The following is a 25,696-nucleotide window of genomic DNA, read 5'->3' on the forward strand; positions in this document are numbered from 1 at the left end:
TGTGTGTGTGTGAGTGAGTGAGTGTGTGTGTTAGGTAGGGCTGTGGTCTTGATATGCTGTTTTTCAGTCTTGAAATACAAGTTGCAGGGAGGGGAGTGCAGGTGGGAGGATAGTGATGTGGTCTGGGCTATAGGGTCTTTTGTTCCAAATTTGGTGCAGTGCATCAAAATGCCTTTGCCTTCTTGTAGGGCAGCATACACAAAACACAGTACACACACATACCCGTGCACACACGCACACACAGAGGAGAGAGAGAGAGAGGGAGAGGGAGGGTGAGAGAGACAGTGTGTAGGCCAAACAGTTGAATGTTTGGCCTATATCTTATTCTTACATTGCTTTCTAATCTAATCCTTTCTTCAGATGTAATGAATTCACTTTGCATTATAACACATTTAGTGAAACACAGACTATGTTTGTATGTGTGTCTTTCCCAGCTAGAAAAGATGTTTAACCTCTAATATCTGAAAAGTTAATTCTAATGTATTTTGATTTGTTCAAATGAACAGTCAAAGTCACAGTAAGCACAGTGTTAGAGGGTCTTTTGTCTGTCAAACCCCTGCTCCACTTGCAGTCAGATTGCATCAGGAACCAGACTGAGGCACAAACGGTCATACTGCACCTCATATGCACCTGCCCATGGTAACCTGATTTTTTTGGTCACATGGTTTCCATGGTAACAGCAATAGTCTTGACAGGCAATGAGGAGGGTTGTATAAGCAGTCTACTACATTACACTACTACGCGCACGCGAACACACACAGAGTCACACATTTTGTGATGTCATTTCAGGTATGAAATTGGAGTTGTGTTATGAGGAGAGAGGTGACAGGTGCCTGATATTCAAGCAGCAGTCAGGACGTTCCAGGAGCATCAAATGTCTGATGGAAAACTGGGAGTGTTGGCTGACATTTTGAAACTGCCTCCAGCTTGTGTATAAGACACACAACCGTGGGCTACATCAATAACGGCCTTTTGAAAAATAATAATGAAAGTCTGAAAATAAAGTGAAAGTAAGGAGGTAAAGACACAGATATACAATTGCACAGTTTTTTGGAGGGTAAATAAACTCCAACACTGCAAGTTTCAGAGAGTAAATACAGAAGTGGAGACTGTGTTTCTATAAACACTGTTTCAGTTGCATTTGCAGATGTCAGTAAATGAGTGTAATTTCTGACGCAGTGCAAGATTGTAAAATGGAATATGCAAAGTACCAAAATATATGCATGCTATATACAGTTTTATAATACCCTAATATAATTGTTATTATATAATTATGTTGCCAAATAATTGTTATTGAGCTACATGAATGAGGTAATTGAATTTTAATAAATGTATATATAAAGTATATTTGTAGACATAGACTGCCAAAGTATATGTAACTGAACATTTTGAAAAAAAGAATGAATGGAGTACAGAAGGTGATTAATTTAGAAAACATGGGCCTGTAAAGAGTAAAATAATGAACACTATGACAGTTAGGATGTTGGCAGGACTTTTTTAACTGCAAGACAAAAGCACATTTAGGTACAAGTGAGAAAACACACTGAATCCAATTAGTCACCCTTTATTCAGAGTCAAAAGCGTCTGATTCACACAAACTAACTGCAAGCACTCGCTGATGATCTAATGGTAGCTGGCAGGCATGTGAGCAACAGTATATCTGCTAAATCAGAACTCTCGCAGTGTGTCCCAGGAAACAACATGTTACAACATGTTACTGGATACAGTTTGAATGCTATAAATGTAAGTATTTATTTTTTACTATTTTCATCCCCCTGTCATCTCAGCCTTATTTGGCCCTCCTCACAGCAGACAGCTGACAGTTTGACCTGCCATTCATCACAGTAATTACGGCTCCTTTCAGGTGTCCCAGTAAGCCATGCCAGCATGTGCACAACCACGAGGAGGCGGGGCTAAATGGAACGCAGCCATAATTCATGTTATTAATCACACCTGTGTGGTTTCTGCATAACATGTCAAATGGCTGCTGTGAAAATCACTTCTGCTCCACTTGACTCATTTCTTTGTTTGCTGGCGGCTGCTGCATTTACCTGAACATTTTACTGGAAAGGAGAAAGCTCCGCTGTGTAAAACAACACATGACAATAATACAATAAACCTTAATATTCAGTTTGGCATGACCCATACCGGGGCTGTAGTAAAACCTCAGTCACAGTACACACCAGGTCCAACAACACATCAATCAAACATCAAAACTTGTTTTATCTCATTATTGTAGATTATTGTATTTTATTAAATGATATCATGTATGTACACCAAAATACATGCAGCACAGGGCCTATGTATGTTCTTTTCACAAATATGTATGAACATATTTACATTATTGAGGAAATTGCTTTGAGGCATTAATAAACATTAATTATAAATATTGTAAACATTAGGCATGAACAGAAAATTATCTTTCAATATTGTAGCTGAACTTACTCAGAGGAAAATACTAATAATCAGAAATGTACACAATTTCCTACAACTGCCTAAAATGATAAAATCACAAATGTCCATAAAAAATGGTGTGGTTGAGCCGATTGGAACTGGATGAAGTGAATTTTCACTCTCAGGTAAAATCATATACTGTTCAGTCTGAGGGTTCAACCTAAACTTTGCATTTAATTTTAAGCCGTAGGTACACCATAATAGTTCAGTTAGTTGGACCTACATGTGTACAGTGAGCAGAGTACTGTAGGTCCACTGAATAACAACGTGTGAGAAACCCTCATCGTACTGACACAAGACAAAAATAAAAAATAAAGAAAAGTAGTGTTTTCTTGAATTTAAAATTGAATTTGAGAGCGATGAGACTATGTGTAATGAAAATGTGTAATAAGAATCAGAAAAACTGTAATTCAGCACAAAAACATCAAATTAAGCCAAAATGACAAAAAGATGAAGCAGGACGATGCGTCTGTTGCTCCGTGACTCAATGGTCACTAATAAATATCCTAGGGAGAAAAAGGACTCAAATAATCTGCAGTACAGAAAATTTTGTCAAGTAAAGGATTCAAATATATGAATGTAAAGAGATCAATCAAGAGTGCATATAAATCACAGCGGTTCAGTCTATAGTTCTGTTGTCCTTGAAGTTTTAGGAAAACATGTGGTTCCTTGGTCTAAAGGCCTGTTTCTGATTCTCGTACATGCTGATGTACGATCTAAGAAGGTCCTCCATTGTGTCAGCCTGAAAAGGGAGGAAAAGGACGTCTTTAAAATCGCCGCTCTTAAATGGCTTCATTAACACATGTGGACAGACTGACTTACAGAATAACATGTATCGTTCTCTTCTGCAAGAAATAGTTTGACAATATATAAAATCAAATTTAAAGGGCCGGCCCCTCACCTGTGAGGTTTCACACACAAAGTTGTATCCTTTCACCAGGGTGCCGATGGTCATCTGGAAAAAGTTGCCTCTGCTGTAGTACTCGTTGATGCGGCTGAACGGGTGCATGACCAGCAGCTCCTATAAGACATATTTACATCGATATAGAATGATTTGTTACCAATAAAAACAACTCCCAGCAGGATATAATAAAGTGAGATGAAATGTGACAGACGAGACCAGAATAATCGATTGAAATACAATTCTTTACATGAATGAATGTATACTGACACCAACAAGGAAGCAAGTACATATGTGTTAAAAAAGGTTAATTACTGTACGTACTTTGGTCGTTGGGTTTATTAAGCTGACACCTTGCTTGCTGATGGCAATCAAAAGTGGGTTTGGGTAGCTCGATTCACACGTTTGCTGCAAATGAAATCAAAGTTAATATGATAAAACTGTTCACTCAATTTGTTGTCTGCCAACTTTGCTTTCACTTCATCCTGACAACTCACTTTAACTTCAAAGAAGGCACAGCCGAAGGTCGGCCAGCTTGAAATGGCTCTCAGGAAGGCGATTTTGGCCTCCTGCACCGTGATGCCACTCTGCTTGTTGTAGGAGGAGATGATGTGCTGCAAGTGGGAGAAAAATACAGGAGAAAAATACTCAGTGAACATCCCCTGCACAGGAACCAGTCAAGTATAAGCTTGACAGTGCTTACAGTCAAGGCTGGCTGGTCAAGTATAAGCTTTCTCCCGCTCTCTCCTGGTCCTTTCCCATTTTTATATAAAACAAAGATCAACACATGTACATTTCTGTACATTTTTCTTTACCTTCTTCCATTCTTCACTGGACATGATTTTTATCTTGTCAGCAGGAACCAGCTCCCTCAGCATTTTGGGGATCATGACAAACTGTGACCTGTCTGAATCGACGTGGCACCTGAACAGCAGCCCACCCAGGTTGATCATGTCCTCTTTGGTGCAACTGTGGTACCCTCGCAGGTACTTAGGCAGCTCCTACATGGAAGCAGAGCAGAGGATTTGCATCACGACGATTCTGCCTGTTGTAACTGAGTGAAAAGCCACCTGACTGCGTTTGGCTGTAAGTTGGATACTGCACCTGTGGGAAATGGAAGGTGAGGTCTGCGATCTGGTCTTTCCCCGGGCTCACATTGAACCAGAGCTTCCTCTTCAAGATCACCAAGTAGGGAACGTTGGCCTGGTTGCCTGGGAAACAAAATCTGAATTATAAATGTGAAAATGCACTGACATATAAAAACTGAAGGTGTAAGCATGATGCCGTACTTTCTTTCACTCGTTTTGCTCTCTTAGGGGCGTCTGAAGTCTGCCTTAAACTGTCAAAGAAATATTTCTGCTCATCCAAGCTCGTGACCTAAGAATAAAAAAATGATAATAATCAGAAACAGAATCTGGTTCATTGCCAAGTAGGTTTTCAGCATACAAGAAGCTATCATATGTTATGCTTGGATATTCCAATCAGGATTTGTGAAACAGATTTTAAACTTACAAGTGGAACAGAAATTAAAATGTATGTCTCAACTGTTTTTTTCTACATTAAAATGAGTCATTTTATCTCTGGAAACCGAACCACAAAATGTTGCCTGCAGCTACACACGAATCAATATATCCAATTACATCTTCATTTTTTCTGTCACATCAAAATGAAACTAACTCTTAGGGACAGGAATAACTCTCAGCCCCACCTTTTTCGATGTTTTCAGGTAGAGGCCGTATCCGTCAGCCGAGCTCAGATTGAGATGAGCGGCAACACTAGAGCACAGGTCTCTCATCGTGGTTGTCGATGTTACCTCGAATATCTGCACAACACAGGGAGAGCAAGAAGTCAAAATGTAACGTCTAATGAAATCCAACTTAAAGGAACAGTTTGACGTTTTCACATATGCACTTTTTGTCCAGAGGAAGACAGATACCACTCCCACATCTGTGTTGTGAATATGAAGCTGGACACAGAGCCAAGCTAGCCACCTCCCCCTGTTCCCAAGCTTTGTGCTAAGCTAAGCTAGCCTGCGGCTGCTTACAAGTTCATAATTACATAACATGGCATATCTGGCAGTGGTGTTGAGCTTCTCATCTCAAAAAGTGTTGCCAAAATGTTGAGGTGTTCCTTTAATTTTGAAAAAAAATTGGAGCCTCAGGTTAAAAACAATAATATGGAGGAAATGTGTGTTTTCTTATGTCTTTGATTAGATAAAGAACTGATACCAACAACAACACAATGACAAAAGAAAAGACAGAACTAGAGCTGAAAATGAGAAAAAAACAAAGTTAGAAACAGTTCAGTTAAGTTCCAGCCTCCCTCCATTAGTGAGCAGACAGGAGTCATAATATAAGTGTCATAATCAATTGTCAAAGAGCTAAAGCAGCGCTGAGAGTCTGCAGACTAATGGACATCTTTTGTCAGTGTTAAGAGGAGAGTGTTGTGTCTTACATCACTTGTGTCATTTGGGAAATGGACTTTATGGAAGATCATGGTGCTGTTCTGCTGGATGGCGTCCACTTCTACCAGATGGGGAGGAAGCTTCCTGGGCTCCTTACTGGGGGAACAAAGCACTCAGATAAATTAATATTATAAACACATCCAAAAATATTACACATAACCTGAAATAAAGTTTTTCCAAATTGCACAACTTGAAATTGACTATTAAAAAGTCCAAGGAGAGAAATTCAGACCAGATAAATTCAACTAGATGGTTTTCATCTTAAAATATTTCAGTGCTATGAATTCAGTGGTATTTCAATTACATCTGACAATGAAGGATTCAGTCGCTGCTAAGATTCAAACTAGGAACTTATTTGATTCTAATTCTATCCCTTCAACTAACTTTGAGGTTGTAAAAATCATCTCATTCCACTTTGTCTGACTGTATCACAGAGAATATTTCAACTTCACTCCAACAATTTCACACATGAAGTGTAGTTACTCATGAGAAGAACTATTCAACCTGTGACAGCAGCTGTATAATGTCGTCTTAGGCTCCGGTTTGAAAAGTTAACCCAGATGATGTCTGATGAAAGATGCTACCAAGTAACATTAGGAATGTTTCTGCAGGGTTCACAAAGATACGGCCTAGTCTAAGAAAGAGAGGCGTAGAATATAATTTAATAAATGTAAAATAAAGGTATTAATAGCTAATTATACAATTAAATGAATGTGACCTGGTACTGGATAAATGGCATACAATAGAGCTGAAGGAAATGAATTAGTTACTGCATCAGTAGCGATAGTGTTTGCTGCAGGTCTGATGGTGCTGACTGAAACTCCTGCAGCACAAATTCATTATCACAACAATCTCACTTTTAGTTTCGAGGTGTTTAATGTCTCCTGACAGCTTGCAGTCGGATACAGAAACATGTCACCGCTAAAGGTGGGAATATTTAAGAGTTTCTAAGTTAAATTGAAGACTATTTAGGGTCACTGCTTTTTAAGAGTTTCCAAGACCTGGAGAGACCCTGTAGGATCCACGTAGGATCCTGTGTTTGACCTATACTAGGTAGACATCTCAGTGTCTTTTGCATCAACCTCAACTATTCTTTTTTAAATATCCTTCACTTGTGAGTCCATCAATTTTGTAGCTAAACTTAATATTAGATTGTTTTACATACGCCTTTAAAATGATACGAAAGCTAAAGACATACATTTTATTACAATTTAACCAGTTCAATAACATCATTGTCACCTACATATGGACCACTAATTTTTCGGTTTTGATGATGTTTGATGATGATGTTTCAATTAACTCAGACTTTATATTCCTGATATATATATGTATATATATATATATATATATATACATATACATATACATATATATATATATATATATATATATATATATATATATATATATATATATAAATATATATATATATATATATTTATATATATATATATATATATTTTTTTTTTACAAATCTGTCATCTCCACTATCTGTTATATCTCCAATATGTCTTGATTTTTCCAGACTTCATTCCACATGTTTGACTTAAAGACCACTAACCAACACCTCGTCCAGGCTATGTGATCTATGATTTTTCATTTCTGTCTGTCCAGCCTGACCTGCACATCCCCTGCAGCCTCTGCAGGCAAACGGCAGCCAGCGGGTCTCTGGGCCGCGACTCCAGGAAGCGCTGAGTGTGGCTCATCAAATTCTTACTGGGTGGGAACAAGCCTGAACACAGCCACATCAGCTGCCACCCACGCTCCATGCTCAACCTGAGAGAGGTTGGGGGAAGAGAGAGGGCAGAAGAAAGTGTAGAGGATTGAGTATTTTAGCTTTTGACTTTTCTTTGAATCCTTTAAAAAACAGACGAGCAGACTGAGGAAGCACCTGTTGTTGTTGCTGGTCATCTGTCTCATGATCTGGCAGTAGATCTCATCCTGCAGGGCTTCATGCTGGGTGGCCGGACCAAAGATCTGGTCAGTCAGCTCTACAGTGTTGCGAGAGTGTTTGATGGGGTAGTCGCCCATGTACTTCAGGATAGGTAGCAGCCTAGGTCAAGGACTCACACACACTGTATTAACCCTAGACTAGGGTCCCTTTACCTATTCCATATAGACAATTTGTTGGTGAACAATATTGTGAGGCATAAAGGTGACTAAACACACCTTTAATATAAGATGTTTCTAGATTTGAGATACGAAGGCAACAGAATAAACACTGTCTAAATCCCTTTACACAACCTGGACCCTGTGGTTTTATCGAGATAAAAATATTTCAGTATCCTCTAATGAAAGGAACATGTGTGAAACAAAACCCACAACTGCTCCATCCGAAACAGGAATGTATATTTCTCAAAGGATATCAATGAATGCGTTGCAGGCCAGGGAACTGAGCTCAGAGTTGCGGACCAGACTCTTCATCAGCGGCTGCTTGAGAGGTTCTCTGGAACTAATCCACAGCTTCTCCCTACCGACGCCTTTGGACGCACCCAGTCGACCCATGTCTTTACCTGCAGGCCTGTGTCAGGCAGGAACCACAGTGTGAGCAGTGAAATGACACAGCTTGCCTCTTGAGTGTTTTTATAATATTTAAAACAATCTGGCAGCCAAGTTAAAATAATTGTATGATGTCTTTGTTGAAATACGCTCAGCATCACTGCTGTTTCAACTCCATTAACAACCACATCTAGAAGCAAACTTAATATGAGATGAATATTCAACATTTTAAAAGCCCCAAATTGTAAAGTTACTCTTGAAATATTATTACCTGAAATTCTCAAGTGCAAACTCTTTTAAAGAGACAGGAGCCACAGTTTCTTCTCTTTGTGCGGCGCCCTGTGTGCTTGACGATTTCCTCGAGCCTGGGCTGAGCAGCTCCTGAAGGGTCAGAGGCAGTTTATCAGTGACACCACTAGGGGGCTCATATGAAACATCATGCACATGGGTCCATTGGTGCGTATGGCAAACTTACTCAAGACAATTCTGTTGTCATGAATACCGCTAATTTGATGCATATAACTTATACAGTTGTGAAAGTTGAATTCTTTCATGTATTGTCACTTTCTGTGAACACTAACAACAATTGCAATTATATATATATATATATATATATATATATATATATATATATATATATATATGTATATATCTTGTATCTCCGTCTTTATTATTATTTCTATGTATATGCCAGTCACTCTGTTCTAATGTTATGATCACCTTATTCTGCTTTTACTCACTCATTTTGCATCTGTCATCTGTCACATCTCTTCCTGTCTCCCACTTCTGTCATAAAACATGATACCAAATAAAGAATAAAAGAAAATTAAGAGGAAACTCTACCAGGATTTCTTCATCGGGCCTGGTGAGAGTTGGCAGAAACTGCACTGTATCATTACGGACTGCACCGCTGCTACCGGTCCGCTGGTTAGTTGCTTTGATCCAGTTATCCTCAGGAGAATATTCTTCATCTTTTTCCACCAGCAGCAGGTCGCCTTGTTTACAAACCAGGTGCATGGGGTCATCTGCAGGAGCACAGAGAGACAGAGAGGCATGTTTGGTAGAAGTTTTTTTTCTCCATAGTACATAAATGCATACAAAAGCATTTTTATTTGTGTTTATGCTGTTCTATGCACAGTTGTGTGTGAGCTTGCTATCCCATACTGTACATGCTGCTAACTCATACCTGGTTTAGAGGTATCCGTCTGAGCCACTGCATACACTGAGTGCTGTCTCAGCCCTTCCATGTTACTCTCTATAAGTGCAGCCATGTCCACAGCTTCCCCACACTTCAGGACAAAGTCTCCTCTGACGGTGGCCAAGCTCACTGACTGGGCACTGAATTGGCTGTCACTAGAGAGATTTTCAATATAAGAGTTTTGTTTCTACGATTCTCTGAAAACACAATTCAAAATGCTTTGCAAGGGAGTAAATTTACACATTAAAAAGCTACCCATACCTCATCTTGGGGACTTCTTTCACTGCAAGGTAAGGGAGCTCAAGCAGTCTCTTTTCTCTTCCATCCATGAAGAAGATGCCGCTCCAGTTTACAGCCACAAAAAACCTGCTTTTGGGCAAAGGAGGTCCTGTGGATAGATGTGGGAATTACTAGTGTTTCAGGAGCAGGGTTATAAATTGTTTTCCATTTCTCTAATTGTAACTGGAAATCCAAATTCAAAGGGGAATTTTATATACAAGTACTTTACAGGATTACAGTAAAAATATATGACAACACTTTCATATTCGACATATCACCTGCATTACATGGCAAAATTCATCTACAAGCCCAGTTGCACTGGGAATAAGTTGTTTAGCCTTTTACAGTGTTGAAAAAAAACCCCCATAAACCCTAATAAACATAAAGTTTTTAGGTCATAAAGGCACAAATACATATGGATATCAAGACCTCCCTAGCACTGAGGAAATGTAATTTTGCATTGTAAAATCCTGCACGTAAAAGCTGTATCTTGACTGACCTGATATCATTGTGACCTCATAAAACTTGGAGAAGTGGAGCGGCCATTTCTGCCGGGCAGAGTCGACCAGTTCCCCTTTAACGCTTTCTGTGCTCTGCCTCCCCTTGGCATACGGACCCTGTATAAGATCAGCATGTAAGAATTATTGTGAGGTGTGACATAAAACAAAAAAAAAAATTAAAATGTTTCAGGCTCTAGACAAGTTAATAAAACACACACAGCAGCTCCTTTTGCCTCTTTGTTTGACTGCATGGCACGGTACCTGTAAAAGTGCTCCGCTGATGAGTTGGATCCATTTTGTCATAGATTTGCTCTCGATAAGTGTGGTGGCGATGCACTCCTCAACCACCTTCTGGACATTGTCTTTGTTGTATGCAGAGCCAAACTTGATGTAATAGTGCCTCATTGCCAGCTGGACATATTCATCCTCCTGAGAGTTACATAAATGTTTTATTAGACACAGTTCACATAAATTGGTTTATTATTTTTGTTGTTTTGGACTGAATATCATGTAACATTATACAATAGGAAAGGTGTTGACCAAAACTCTACTACAAGGTGATCTTTAAGAGTCTATATATTTTATATACTGTTGGTATTCAAGACATTAATATTTGCTGCAGCTTACCAACAAATTACATATGTAACATCTTTTTAATCTGGAGTCGTGTCAGCAGAGACTCAACTAAAACAACTACCAAAGCTAACATCTTTTAATCTTTAAGCATTTGCTTGTTTATCACTGCAGCACTTCTTTTAAAATGGTGTTCTAGGCTTCTTACCTGATTTTATGCAATCTTGATATGACTTATCTAAATATTTTTATTCATTCAAATTTGTTTTTATTGTATTAAATAAAATTTTAATGTCACCTTAATGAAAGCAAAACCACATTTTTTGTATTTGCAGAAACAAGCTGTGAACACATCTCTCACATATTATCACCATGTTCACAGACAGTTGCTTATCCACACATCCAGCAGATAAGGAGCAGAATTAGCATTTATTTGGAGTTATGTTTCTGTCCAGCTGACAAATGTAAATCTAATATTCACTCTACTATATTTTTAGCTCTATGTCGTTCCCTCGCTCTGGCTGTTTAGCTGCTAAATGTTCCACCATGTTGACGAGGGAATTGCTAACTTTGTCTTTTGAAGCTGAGCAGCTAGCGTACAGTGGTATTATCACTGTTGGAAACAATGCTGATTAGAACTGTGAGAGTTACACAAAACAGTAAAGTTGTGGGACATTAAACCAAAACAATGAGCTAAAAGAGGCTAAAGTGCTCTGAAGAGCTGAGGGAAGGCATTGAGTTGGGGAATAATTCTTTGTGGCTTTGTCGTTATGAGTCACCCCCTTCACATTACATATTATAATTTGACCCATTGTTGATAGAAAAATATTGATCATAGCAGCTTTAAGTTTCATATTGCAAGCAAAGCTGATTACCCATGAGCCATTACTCAGATTGACAGTCAGTTGTTCTGCCCTTAACCAACCCACCCAACCAGAGCCAAGACTGTTCCAAGTGGTAAGAGTTAAATTACTTTAGGCAAAACCATAGGAAAAAATATGGGGAAAACTGGTATTTTATATAATTTTTCTGATAGACCTCTGATAGGCCTCTTAGCACTGTCACTTAGCACTTCAAAGTTACTTCAAAGCTAGTAAAACAGTAAGTAGAACCAGTTTTGTACTTTTGCAATGCTAATTAACACTTTGACTAGTCAAATGTTTGTTTCTTTCACATTTGTCTAGTAGCTTAACATTAGAAATGAAGTTATGTTGAGTATGTGGCTTAAATATAAGTAAACTAAGCTGTTTCCCTGCAGAGCCTCACCTTCTCACTGACGTACTCTCCTGACTTGATTCCCGTGATGACCTGCCTGTAAATCAGATCTGTGCTGATCGGGTCTGCTGAGCAGTCATGCCAGGGTGTGAACAGTTCCTTGCGGACAGAGAGACTCCAGGGGGTGTCCTTCTCCTCTTTGCCCTGCCGCTTCATCTCTTGCTCACACTGGGATACTGCGTCCAACACATGCCTTCCACAGCTGCCCAAAGACCACATCTGCAGATGAAAGACCAACAGAGTTTGAATGAATGCGGTTCTCTATAATATTTTGCTTAAGAACGGTTTTGGATTTTTTAAGAGTGTGAGTAAAGCTGACCTTCTCAAAGAAGCTGATGTACAGGGAGAATCCATAGGTGTCTTTGAGGTCAATCTTATCAGCCACAGCTTGACAGACTTCAGCAGAGGTGGAGGCTGACTCCAGCTGCAGACTGATGGTACGGCCATCCATTAGACTCACACACGCATCTATGGGCTTCTTGGACTTGGCAGCCTGTCAGTGGAAAGAAGGAAGACGAGACTGGATTGAAATCAAGAAAGTAATCCAATAATTAGGAATTTCACAGCTGACTGAAGTGACGGATTCCGTGTCTTGCTATTTGTCACAACACTGAGATTTGTCAGACTTATAATGATGACAGAAAATCCAACAATAAATCTGGCCAAGAAATTAATGTCAGCGCCAAGTAGAGAAAATGCTGACAAAAAGTCATCATAACAACAGAGCAAAATGGATTTAGGTATTTTTACCTGTAGCTCTAGCCAACAGGGCAACTCTTTTCTTTCTCCATTGGCTATTATACGATGCAGGCGCTCAACACAATATACCCCATAACCACTTGGCCCTCTGTGGGAAAAGCTTTCCAAATACTGTGGAATGGGGTTGAGAAAAACAGGGTTAAGATGATGATCATGAAAAGTATAAACCCATTTTTTTCTGCACCTGATGAAGACAGTTTAATTTTCCCAATTTTCTTCTAACTTTACGACTTTGACTACATCAATACACAGTTTTCACAGTTTTCTCAATTATTTCCAAAAAAAAGCAGAAGTAACCACAGACAGTGACTCATCGACAGGAAACCAGGTCTGGTTACATCAGAAATTCTTTATTACTGGATGACTAGTTGCAGACTGACCTTCATGAACTGGTTTGTTGGAGGGAAGATCCCAAGACAGATGGAGAGGAGGGTCCAGCCTTGCATACGGCTCTTCCTGTTCTTGTTGTTCATCAGCTGCTTACAGATCTGGCAGTAAATCTCATCCCTAGCAGGAACCATGATTGTAACAAGATTTACAAAGTGTAGAAAATGTGGTTGAATGTATTTACAGACAAATTAAATTGTAATTACAGACAAATACTGGATTAATATAACGCAAATGTTTTAAAGCTACATTCAAAATAAAAGCATTATCTACATACAATTTGATTATTTTTTCAGCTTGGCTTATTTTCAAGTGTGTTTTTTCTGATACAAATATATGCTTGGTGCATTGTATCTCCACTGTACACAGACAAGTGCATCTATGTTTGTTTTCCCCACATGAATAATGAGTCCAGTTTTACCGTATGTCTCGTCTCGATAGAGCGTATCCAGTAATAACGTGCAGCTTCTCCAGGGATGAAAGAGGCCGATCCAGTGTCGGGCCTTCTCCAATCAAAATGTCTTCGTCTTCTGTCAAGTTCTCCGGCTGGTTAAGTTGACAACAATGAGAACAATTATCTTACGACACCACAGACAGAATAATAAAAATCGTAGTGAAAATTGGTCCTGACCTCCTCAGGGATCGCAGAGGCTCTTCTGTTTCCACCTCCGAGCTTTTTCTTGTTCTTCCTCAGTATTTTCTGTTCAGAGAAGACATGATAATTAGAGGGAAGACTGATGGCTCATGTTTGAGTCTCAGCTGATCTTCTGTATTAAGCAGCAGCAGAAAATAAATAGAACTAGGTCAGTATATTTGGTTTGCTACTATACTGTAGCTCTGGTTCACAGGTTGCTTTTAACAACTGATTATAATGCTAATTATAATGAGTGCTTCAGTCCCTCATGGCACAGATGCTATAACAGAGGCTTTAAGTACTTTTACACTTTTTAAAAAAAATTTTGCTGAATACAGTAAAACAGTGACCTGCCACAGAGGAATATAGATATAGATACAGACAACAAAATCCATGTAATTTAAATGTTCAGTGAAGACTTATCATTCATTATGGCATCTAGTATTGCTAACCGCTATTAATCCTGTGTGGCAGTGAAATGCAGTGTTATTCTTTCTCTTGATCTTTACCTGGTCAAGTCCCACCAGGTTGCTCAGCCTCCTGCCCTGCCTCTGAGGCAGATTGTGTGAGATGGTGCTGGATGCTTGAGATATGGCATCCACAGATTTTGGTTCTGGTATGTCCTCCATGAAGCGCAGAATAATCCACCACACAGTCAGACAGGCCTGGGGGAGAATGAGAATGAGAATGAGAAAGTTTTGGAGCTGACAGAAAGAGGAAAGCTGCCTGTCTTTAATCTCTGTCTTCTTACCAGTGCATCAGCCTCATCGTCGTGCTGCAGAAGGGACTGCCTGAGTCTCTGGGCGACATGCGTGTGAGTAGCATTGCCCTGGAAGTGAATGACACTGAACTTGTAGAATGAAAACTCCTTGTCGTCATCATCAAACTCATCAACTTCTTCATCCAGCGACGGGGTTGGGTTGGTTGATGTTGGAGCAGTGATTTCCAAATCCAACCCTGAGGTCTCCAATGAGGTTTCCTTTGCTGGCTCTGGCATGTTTCGCTCCTTCTTGCCAGTCAGAAAAGAAATCACAGATTTATTCAGGAAATGAAAAAATGCAAGATAAAACATAAGCCATTTGTTAATGTCAATTTAGCAGATTTTGACAGAACTATCAGCGTACCTCATATTCATCTGATCCTGAAGATTTTTGTTCCACCTCTTCCACAGCAGGTGTCGGCTGGAGATCAAATGAGGTCTCCTCTGAGTCCTGGTCAGTGCCTGACTCTGACTCCAGCTCCACCTCCGACTCTGGCTTCAGCTCCATCTCAGACTTGGTGACAAGTTCCTCCAGTTCCCTCTGAAGCGCCAAGGCTAGTTTCTCCTGGTTCTCTTTCTCCAGGCGTAAGTTGAAGGCCTGTGAGGGGTTTGAGAGGAGAGAGGAGAGAGACAGACAAGCGTTGAGACAACCTTTTACAGACAACCTTTTACAACAGCCTACACCTATTTGTTGACATTCATCATTTCAGAGTGACTTGCAGAACTCACATCATTCATCAACTTTTGAGTTGCTCTTCTGGCCAGGAGTCCTCTGGTGTAAGCCTGCAGCAGGATGACTGCCTCTCTCTTCTTCTTCCAGCCCTTCCTCATCTGGTAGCCGCGTACCTACAGTTCATCAGCACTTATTAATTATCTTATCATTAATCTTTTTTTGTGATGCCTAATGAACATTAGTTTCTGCTTCTCCATAATAATAAGCAGAATAGGTGTAAAATACATATAACATTAAAAAAGAAAGGCTAAATTTTTTTTTTTAATATAAAATTTGAGATGCATTTGAAACACATTAATAACACATGTGGAATTCATTTTAAAAAAACATATGATAAACATATGTTACAATATACGCATTAACTTTTAACCCGGAACATTTAAAAATAAAAAGACACATTATATGTTCATTCTAAGTTAAACCACAGTGTCCACAGTACATACCTGTTTCTGTATGATGATTGATGCAGCTCTCTGTCTTTGGTACCGTAACTGTTGCTTACGACCACGGATCTTTGATGCCAGCCGTTCATAGCCGTGCTTGAGCTAGTTGGAGCAAGAGTGGAAACAAAGAATAAAGTCACCAAACCTGGGATAATGCTTTAATATAAAATGTTATCAAGCATTAGACTTTTCTTAGCACCTTCTTTTCTATGTAAGCTCTCCAGCGCCTCTGCAACACCACAGCTGCCCTTCGCTTCTTCAGAAAAGACTTTCTAGAAAAGAGGTGAAGCAAAGTCTTTAAGGAATGAATAGATTAAAAAAAATACTCATCAACCAACAACTGTCCATATGTCTTTTTTGATTACACCCTATTTGATTTTTGGAACACATATGCCAATAATAATAATAATACATCTCTAATAATGTACTCTGCCCATGACCTCTTTCATTTTTCAGGTCATGATCTCATCCCCTCTTTACTCTTCTCAGAAGCTGCACCTGTCTTTGTGTCCGAGCATGACCCTCTGGATCACCACAGCTATCCTGCTGAGTTCTTGTTCCCTCAGTTGTTCCAGGATGGCATCATGAGCATCCTGAAAAAGCATGAACAAAGACAAATTATCATTTCTTGATGTGTCCAGGAAATCCTTAAAGTCAGATGCCACAATGTTCCAAGATTAAATTATCCAAGTCTCATAAGAAACAACTAGATCATGGTCAACTGCAGCATACAGTAATAACTGAACAGTGCAAAAATCACAAAAGAGAGACTGTAATGTCAACAGCAGATGCTGGATCTAGTTCATAATACTGACACTACTTCACCAGTGCCAGTTAATACTGTTCACTGTTAATCTGCAGTAGTGTTGTTCTGCATCATTACATCTTGTATCTTGAGAAAAGCTGTGGTACAACATAGTTTGAATTATGAGTTTTCTGCACCTTCAGGAAAATCTTGGTCGTGCCTATTTTCCACTCGCCGTCCCCTTTAATCACTGTCTTGCAGATGGCTTCACAACAGGCAGCAGCTGTCTCCTGGAGAGACAATAAAGTCTTTATCTGAGTGCTGAAGAAAGTCTAACGACAGCCCAAATTCCTCCAGGGGAAAGACAAGAGCAAGTTATTGTTCATCTGGCTGTCACAGTGACACATACTGTAGCAAGAACATTTTCAGTTCCACAAATATGACAGAGATATTATGAAACCAGCAGTTAACGTCAGGTATGATCATCAGCAGGACTACATCATGACTAACAGTTTTGGGGTCACAGACGGTCGTCTTCAGGAGGACCCTGTAGCGCCTCAGGAATTCCTGAAATGTGTGACGAATGGGGTATCCCAGATTCCGGATGCGGATGGTGTCCATCATGCCGGAGTATCTCAGTTGACGCATACACAGCTCTCTGTCAAACACCTAGAGGAGAACAGATTCAAGTGGTGGTGAATTGTAGGCCTGATTAGCATTTTTGTCTTCAGCACAATTACTGCTTCAAATCTAAATTTTGACCAGATGATGGTGCTAAATGAAAATTTAAGGGGTCATGCTTATTACAATTCATCCTGTGGGGAACATGAAAATGTGAACCAAATTCTATAACAATGGTACTGGTGCTACATAAGACGTCTCAGGGGATCAGTAGTAGTAGTAGTAGTAGTTGTAGTGCGGTTCATTCTCTGGGGTTCACAGGTGTTTGTACAAAGTGTCATGGTGATCAATCCAACAATTTTAAAGGGTGAGAAAAGCGTCCCATTTACTACTTTGCACTGTGTGATAGCAGGTTATATTTTGCAGGAAATTTGCTCTGGTTTATTGCAAATAACAGGAAGAGATTGTTGTTTAATCAGTGCAAGGGCAGATGGTGGACAATATGGAGGGCTGATTGGAAAATGTACTTAATCATCTTCTAACAGATGCAGGTGGTGGAGATATAACCATAGTAACGTTGTCGTAATTTTCAGGAAACAACAATGTTAAGGGTAAATTTTAATTTGCATGAAATGGAGTTTTTGTTCAGTGATAGAGTTATGTTTAAATATTCTACACATAGCAACCATTATGTGTTATTATGGACTTCCATACTGCAGTAGTTGCTCTTGTCATTCACCTTAGACTGCTTGTCGTTGTTGGGTTTGAAGCAGCGGATGAAGAAAGGCTGGCAGACAAACAGAGCCTTCATGAGGGAGTCCAGAGATTGACGGAACTGACCGCTCAGCGTTGGCACTTGTTTACGTTTGTCAGGCTGGGCCTGCACAGATGATAGAGAGGAAACAGAAACTCACCATGGCCATACAGTAACACAGTGACAACTCTGACACCAATGTTGTTATTAATGCATGCCCACTGTATCCCAAAGCAGACAGCAAATAAATCTATAATCGCTTCTTGAAGTGTTGTTTTGTGTATGAAAAAGTGAAAAATCTGCAATACAGGTGAGAAGTAGAGATCGCTTTGCTACATTTGAAAATGACTTTTACATGATATTTCACTGGAGAAAAGAAGAGATATCTGTAGGAATTTGAAACTAAAAGACCTCTTGATGAGATTCTATGTTCATACCCGTAGGGAGCTCTTGGGTGTCATGATGACCCTCTTGTTGTTCGCCATCTTCACCTCATTTACTGAAAGCTCACTCTCAAATATCTGATGAAGTAACTTATTGGTGGACACTTCAACCGTCTTGATTATGTCAAAACTGACGGCATCTCTGTTCTTTTCCAGGAACCCTTCACAAAAGATAAGAAACTGTTTATTACTGGGTATCTGGTAGCAGAACGTTTAGTCTTTAGTCGGACTAATTGCAAATTGTTTGTGTACCTCTGGAGTCATAGTACACCACGCCTGCATAGTGCTGTATCCCAAAGTTTGTGTCATATTCACTCTTTGAGGCAATGTAGGTCGTGTTCCCGGTGTGTTGCTGGTTCATCTTGTTCAGCATGGTGATATCTGAGCCCTGTAACCCACCAGATTTCAGTTAGAAGATTATTTTACAGTAAAAGGATCAAATAAAACTACAAATCAAACCACAGTATGATAGACCAACCTTTGGAAAATGGGTCTCCTCGTCAATCAGAGCCAGCAGGTTGCAGGGTTTCCCAGCAAGAAGGTCCAGGATGTTCTGATTGTCACTGAAGCTGATGTTATTCCACAAAATATCCTCTTTCAGGTACTCCTGCTGCTCCAGCTTGAAGATGTGACGCACGAAGAACTGCTGGAGCTTCTCATTGGCAAAGTTAATGCACAGCTGCTCGAAGCTGTAAAATGACAGGGTTATACAGTATGTGTTCAGCTTTAAGTATCTGTAGAGCTGTGATACACTCAGCCAGAAGGATGTGTCCGCACCTGTTTGTGATGAAGTTCTCAAAGCCAAAGATGTCCAGCAGGCCGATGGACAGGTAGGAAGTCGGGGAACTCTTAGTCAACTGCTTATAGATGACATTGTTGATTTTCCCAACGATCCATATGAACAGCTTGTTGTAGATAGCCTGAGGGTTGAGACACAGATCACAAGTAATTCAGTCTTCTGGGGTATTTTAAGCTGAGATGGAACGGCTGCTTCAGATTCAGATATACTTCCTCATACTGTGTAACACAGCAATCAACATGTGTCATCTAAGGCCATGATCCAATAAGGAAATACACAACACTCTGATTTACTGCTGGTGGCTCAGTTTCATTACCTTGACAAAGGCGTCTCTACAGTCGGCGGCCTGTTCTGAGCTGAGGGGTTTGGTCACCCTCTCTCTGTTGGTCATAAAGGAACGGTGGGTCAAACTCGTCGCCAGAGAAGACTTCTTCACCTGCAGAGAGCAGACGCCATAAAAACTTAATGTTGTTCAATGCTGTAGAACAAATGATCTCTTGATAGATGAGGAAACCCACCTCCAGCAGAGACGCTGCCACGCTGAAATGTTCCGACTTGCTGACGTCACTGGTCTCCAGGTTGTTTTGAGTGGTGCCTGATGGGAATACAAGATCGGTTGTAACAAAACTAACAGTTCATTTTGTTAAAGAAGTCAATCCTAAGAATTTATATTACAATGAACTTTGCATATACAGTGTAAATAAATGTGTGATATAAGTGTAACTAAGTACTGTACAATTTATTGTATTTACATTTTATGATAACGGGCTACACCATACTAATACTGGTCTCCCTTTGCTTTCAAAACAGTCCCAGTTCTTTGTGGCACTGATTCCACAAGATGTTGGAAATCTTCCTGTGGGATTCTGCTCCACACCTGGAACCTGACGTGGTCTTCTGCTGATCCACCTCAAGGTTCGTTCATTCTGAGATATTTTTCTGTTCACCTCCCCAGTTGTAAAGAGTGGTTATCTGAGTTACTGTAGCTTTTTCTATCAACTCCAACCAGTCTGGTCATTCTCCTCTGACCACTCGTATCAACAAGGTGTTTCCGTCTGCAGAACTGCTGCTCACTGGACGTATTTTTGTTCTGAGTAAACTCTAGAGACTGTTGTCAGGAGATCAGCAGTTTCAGAAATACTCTGACACCAACAATCATGCCACAGTCAAAGTCACAGAGTCACGGATCATTCTGATGTTTGATGTGAACATTAACTGAAGCTGCTGACCTGTACCTGCATGATTTTATGCATTGCACTACTGCCACATGATTGGCTGATTGGATAATTGCATGAATGAACAGGTGTACAGGTGTTCCTAATAAAGTGGACAGTGAGTGTACTTGCACTCCAATACATCTCAGAGGAAAATACTGATCTTTATATTCCAGAACATTTATTTAGTCCTTACTTTGTAGTTACTTTATTATTTTGACAAAATACAAGTTAAGATTAGCTCCAGCTCAACCAGCTGCAACATGAAATTTTGCTGACACATTAATGCACCACTAAAAATAATCCAATTGTATAATAAAAAGATTGTAATATAATACTGATAGGACCCAGAGTTCTTTTATTATTGATATTTTAAGTAAGTTCTACTGCTAATATTCATGTACTTTTATTAAAGTATCTTTATGAATGCAGAACATTTGATGGTAATAGAGCATTTTACATTGATATTGTCAAGTACAGAGTCTGACTTATTCCACTGCTGGTTACACCAATTATATTTTGCTCTGTAGCTCAGCACCATGTGTCTCTTTTTTCCAGCATTTTTTTTTGTCACTCTCTCGACATTAAATAAATTAACTGATTAACTAAACTCAAGTGAAAAAAAAAACATAGGTGCAAACTATACAAAATGCATCCACTCACCCTCGAAGCAGACATTTCCCAGGTGTAATATGGCTGCCAGCAGCTTGAAGATTTCCTGACACTGGTTTTCGGAGAAGGTCAGGACTTTCATGGCAGAGCGAATGCGACTGTAGTCTTTGGTATCGTCCCTGCCTTCACACACGATGCGGTCACCCTGCAGCACACAGGAGGGAAGGTTTCGATTATTTACAGCATGTGGACAATATGTAATTTGTTTGATTAATGCAACAAAACGAGCCGCAGACAGGTACTGTAATACCTTAGAAAGGAATTTGTATTCCTTGGCATTTCCAAGTCTCAGAGTTTTCTTCTCCTCTGCTGTGATTCCTTTCAGCATGCAGTAAAAGATGTGGTAGCTTCTCTCCTCCAGTGCCTGAGGTTGAGGGGTAAGAATTGAGTACTACTGTTACAAAAAGATAAACTAAAGGTGTTTGTAATTCACTTTTTATTGCTAAAACAGTAGCATCACACAGAACAAAGACATAAATGAAAGAAGGGATAGAAGAAGAAGAAATAATAATAAGAAGAAAACAATAAAACTACGAACAGCAAAGACAAAATTATAGGCAAAAAAAATAAAGAAAATATATCTATATATACACGGGGTAAGAATTGGCTTCACCTATCATAATGCTACCACTCACGTACCACCATAACTGTAGCATAAGGTAAATATAATTCTCACTTCTATATCAAATAGCAGCAACAGATCACAGTATCTGTCAGAGCAAGTATAGCTAAGCACATGGCTGCAACTCACACCTATAATACTGATAACAAATAAGGGCAAACATCACATTACATTGTTATCAAACCTGCCCAAATAAGTAAAGCAATTGGTCACATATACTGATTACGCCTCATTGGGCAAGACAATAGACAGACAATACAGGCCATCCATCTCTCACATACATTAACACTGTCAACCAACTCAAGGCATTGAAAAGAGATCACAGCTGCGAAAATGAACAGAGAGAAATGAGCAAAGCACTGTTTCACATGTATTTTTCCCTCTCAATACATTGACTCAAAGAGACGACAGGGTGTTTCCTCTGTAGGCCAGTGAGAGCCTGTTGCCCTTGTTCACACTGATAGCATGTTTATATAACAAGACCTACTGCAGACAGCGAACTGTGCTTTTACAAGTTTACTGTAAAGACCTGCCCTGTGGAGAGATAACAGCCAGGTCTGTTTGGACGCAGCTGGCTCACCTGATGGCAGACACGAGACTTCTCCAGCAGATACTGCTCCACGCGAGCACCTTCAATCACTCCGTCCTTATTGAAGAAGATCTCCAAGTACTTCCCAAAGCGACTGGAGTTGTCGTTGCGGATTGTTTTAGCGTTTCCAAAAGCTGAATGAAACAGGACAGAGATTGACACTGATTATTTCTGGTCTTACTCTGTGTATGTAGTTTGTCATTACTGGATTCTTAAATAATTATTCTTATCTTATGTGTATTATGGTGTAGGCTCATTTCTAGGTGTGTTTTGGCTCAACTGAAGAACAATTTTACCCTCTAATATTGGGTTGGACTCCAGGATCTGTTGTTCGATCCTCTGCTCAGAGAGCTCCCCGCTGACTGCTGCCAAGTACTGCAGGATCAGCTTAGTGCTCTCCGTCTTCCCGGCTCCTGACTCCCCACTGAGATTAAAGCACAAGAAACGATTTAGAGGTTGAAAAGCATTACCCAACAACATTTATTCTATTCAGGGCTGTTTGCAGGCCACAGTTAAGAGGCCTCTGTGAGTTGTCTGTCCTGACCTGATGATGCAGCACTGGTTCCTCTGGTTGCGTGTCATGTTGAAGTAGCAGGACTCAGCGATGGCGAAGATGTGCGGCGGGAGTTCCCCAAGCTTTTGACCATGGTACAACTTCACCTGAAGGACAACACAGCGCACACAAGAAACACATCACTGCGACTGTTTATGAAGAGATTCAGCTTGTACTTGTATTGTGATGTTAATTCAAGCAGGTCTCACCTGATCAGCTGAGTATATCGGAAAATCCTGGTACGGGTTCACTGCAACCAGCACTGAACCTGTGAAGGTCTACAAAAAAATGTTGAACAAGACAGTTAAGACTGTCTGGTTAAAATAATTTCCATTGGTCTCATATTAAGTTCTACAGTGTCATAGTTTCTAAAAGGGCTTTCATTCATTCCTTACTTATCCCTTGTGGTATCAGGCCATGCCAAAAGCAGTGAGCAAAAGACATATTTGATGAATTCAGCAGCAATATGTTCCAGTAACAATGACCTAGTTGAGCATGAAATTCAGTTCTTCACCTTAGCAAGTCTGGAGTCATTTCAGAAAAAAATATCTTACCCCAAGGGACACTAACTAGCTTTTTCTGGAGCTTTGAACTGTATCACACAGCTGATTGAGTTTGAGTTAAGATTTTGTTGTCAAACACGTTCCAATGATTTCAGATAAAAAAGAAAAAATATTTTCTGTTGAAGGTAGAAAATGGTGCAAATGTTCCGAAGTGAGGTTTCCAAAGAAGTGGAGGCAATAAAAAGAGACCTAAGAAATGGCAGTTAAGGGGAACTGTGGAAGTCAGGACAAGATTAAGAGATAAAACTGCACTTTGGCGAAACAAACGTCCCCATACGCCTGCAGAAGAGCTGCAGGAAGGTTTTGCTGACACAGGAACAACGGTGCACACTTCACTGTTGGAGCGTTGGTGCACAAACTGGGTCCACATGTAAGAGTCACCTTACCTGCAGCTTCATCTTAAAAAGTCTAAAAACATCAAAAGTCGAAAGCAAAGCAACTTCTGGATGAGCCAGAGTCGTGTGGGAAACAAGCTCTGTGGACAGAGGGAGTTAAAACTGAGCTCTTTGGCAACAATCACCAAAGGTGTGTTTGGAATAAAAATGGAGCAGCATTTGATGAAATACTCTGCTCTGGGGTTGTGTGACAGCTAAAGGAAAGAATAGATTCCACTAAATCTCAGCAAAGTCTGGAAACAAGTGTCCTGCAGAAAGTGAAGCTGAAAAGAGTCTGGCTCATATGACAGGACAGTGATCCAAAGCAAACCTCAAAATCCACCACGAGTTACTCCAAGAAGCACAAGCTGAAGCTTTTGGAACGGCCGCACTGCAAAACCTAAACCCAAATATCTCAGAGCTTGAAGAGATCTGCAGAAGAGTGGTGTGAAAATCTCTAAACCAAGAACAGAGGGACTCATAGCTGCTATGAAAATCTTAGCAAGCTGTGATACTTGCCAAAGGGAGGGTCACGGAGTACTGACTAAGGGGCCCAAACTTTTGCACATCAAGGATCAAGGTAGACTTTATTACCCCCGAGGGGCAATTTGTATTACAGCTAGCAGTACACCATGCCTCAGTTACTTTAGATTTGTTTTCTCTCTTTTTTAAATTCATGAAATAAAAAGTAGCAACGCAGTACTGTATTTACTTCTTCTCTCTTCTAAACAAAATCTGTAAACTTTTGCTATATACTGGCTGTGTGTGTGTGTGTGTGTGTGTGAGTGTGTGTGTGTGTGTGTGTGTGTGTGTACAGTATAGAACTTAAAATATTGTCAGGCCAGAGGAATATACTGAGTATTTTTCCGTGTGTGTTACAGATAGGGCCTTACATAGATGAGTCCTTGTTTGTGTCGGAGCAGCAGGTTTCGGAGGAGGCCGGCCTCGGTCATGTCACCCAGTTTGATCATGTCGTCCACACCCTCCACTGATGTAGGGTGCATGAGCTTGAGAGAGGCTTCCTGCTCCTGGGACAGACTATGCTCCTGGTAAAGTCAGAAATAAAGTCACAGCGTTTCAGAGTATCCCAGGACGAAACTGTTTTTATGACGCTTGATGTGAAAGACACTTCAACTGTTTCATTCTGCTCTAAAACCGCCCGGCAGCAGGTGATTACCTTTCCCTCATCGTCCACCAGGAACCGATGACCAGCTCGTGTCACTTTGACCCTGGCGCCGATGGGCACCCCGATGTCAGAGTCCACCCACACCCAATCCCCCTGAACACACAAAACTTAGTAAATATATGAATAAATATAACCACTAACATATAGTTTCTCTTTTATTGTCCTTCAGAATAAGGAATTTATGATGGGATTACTTTTATGAGTTCCCAGTATTTCCTTGAATGAATGACTGCAAGGAATTGTGACATTTGTTTCAGGAACAAACAAATGACATAATGCTCCTTGGTAAATAATAACCTTATTAATAAAAAGACAATAATTGTAACTTCACAGTCTGGTTTTTTTCTTCAGCCTTACCTTTCTCAGCATCACCACTTTTCAGTTTTCTTACTGCCTAAACAAAGAAATCCATATGATGAGTTGAAATTTCAAAAAAAAAAGGGCAATTGAATGACTCCACCAAATCATGATCAGCAACACCTTCTTGCTTAAAAGTCAAGGTTTTCTCTTTGTGGCATTGTTAAAGCTCACTAAGTTAAGGTGCACATAGGTGCCAGAATAACGAAGCATTTAATGTAACACAGACAAAAGAATAAAGAGATCTACCTAACAAACCTTTTAACAGCAACCTTCATTCATTCCCCACTCGTCCAGCCTGCCGAGGAGCCGCAGTTTGTCTCGACGCCTTCTTGACTCTGTGTC

At 40.0% G+C, this 25,696-nt stretch overlaps 1 protein-coding gene across 2 annotated transcripts; it reads right to left on the bottom strand.

Annotated features, from left to right (window-relative positions):
• Positions 1-1,094: 1,094 nt before the first annotated feature.
• On the bottom strand, positions 1,095-25,696 carry LOC139629601 (unconventional myosin-VIIa-like). 2 transcript variants are annotated; one of them, XM_071492321.1, is made up of 50 exons: positions 25,610-25,696; positions 25,352-25,388; positions 24,986-25,087; positions 24,702-24,854; positions 23,081-23,149; positions 22,863-22,978; positions 22,615-22,742; positions 22,310-22,452; positions 21,358-21,471; positions 21,099-21,252; positions 19,740-19,816; positions 19,538-19,657; positions 19,200-19,342; positions 18,901-19,111; positions 18,675-18,810; positions 18,417-18,583; positions 17,965-18,105; positions 17,115-17,273; positions 16,802-16,894; positions 16,358-16,452; positions 16,059-16,131; positions 15,860-15,961; positions 15,413-15,529; positions 15,048-15,281; positions 14,675-14,929; positions 14,433-14,588; positions 13,921-13,989; positions 13,711-13,835; positions 13,283-13,409; positions 12,894-13,013; positions 12,463-12,636; positions 12,135-12,362; positions 10,557-10,724; positions 10,295-10,412; positions 9,778-9,904; positions 9,505-9,671; positions 9,162-9,343; positions 8,590-8,699; positions 8,186-8,340; positions 7,711-7,864; positions 7,440-7,595; positions 5,810-5,915; positions 5,064-5,177; positions 4,645-4,732; positions 4,460-4,566; positions 4,171-4,356; positions 3,853-3,969; positions 3,680-3,763; positions 3,356-3,475; positions 1,095-3,196 (listed from the first exon to the last, which is right to left on the bottom strand). In XM_071492321.1, the coding sequence occupies exons 2-50, from the start codon at positions 25,361-25,363 to the stop codon at positions 3,104-3,106; spliced, it is 6,465 nt and encodes a 2,154-aa protein (XP_071348422.1). In that variant the 5' UTR covers positions 25,364-25,388; positions 25,610-25,696; the 3' UTR covers positions 1,095-3,103. The 2 variants fall into 2 exon arrangements, with proteins under 2 accessions (XP_071348422.1, XP_071348421.1); XM_071492320.1 differs by having other exon boundaries at positions 14,675-14,932.

The sequence above is a fragment of the Trachinotus anak genome, unplaced genomic scaffold, assembly GCF_046630095.1.
Source record: "Trachinotus anak isolate AG129_WGS33_773 ecotype Australia unplaced genomic scaffold, CSIRO_AGI_Tana_v1 ptg000012l, whole genome shotgun sequence".
Classification (NCBI taxonomy): domain Eukaryota; kingdom Metazoa; phylum Chordata; class Actinopteri; order Carangiformes; family Carangidae; genus Trachinotus; species Trachinotus anak.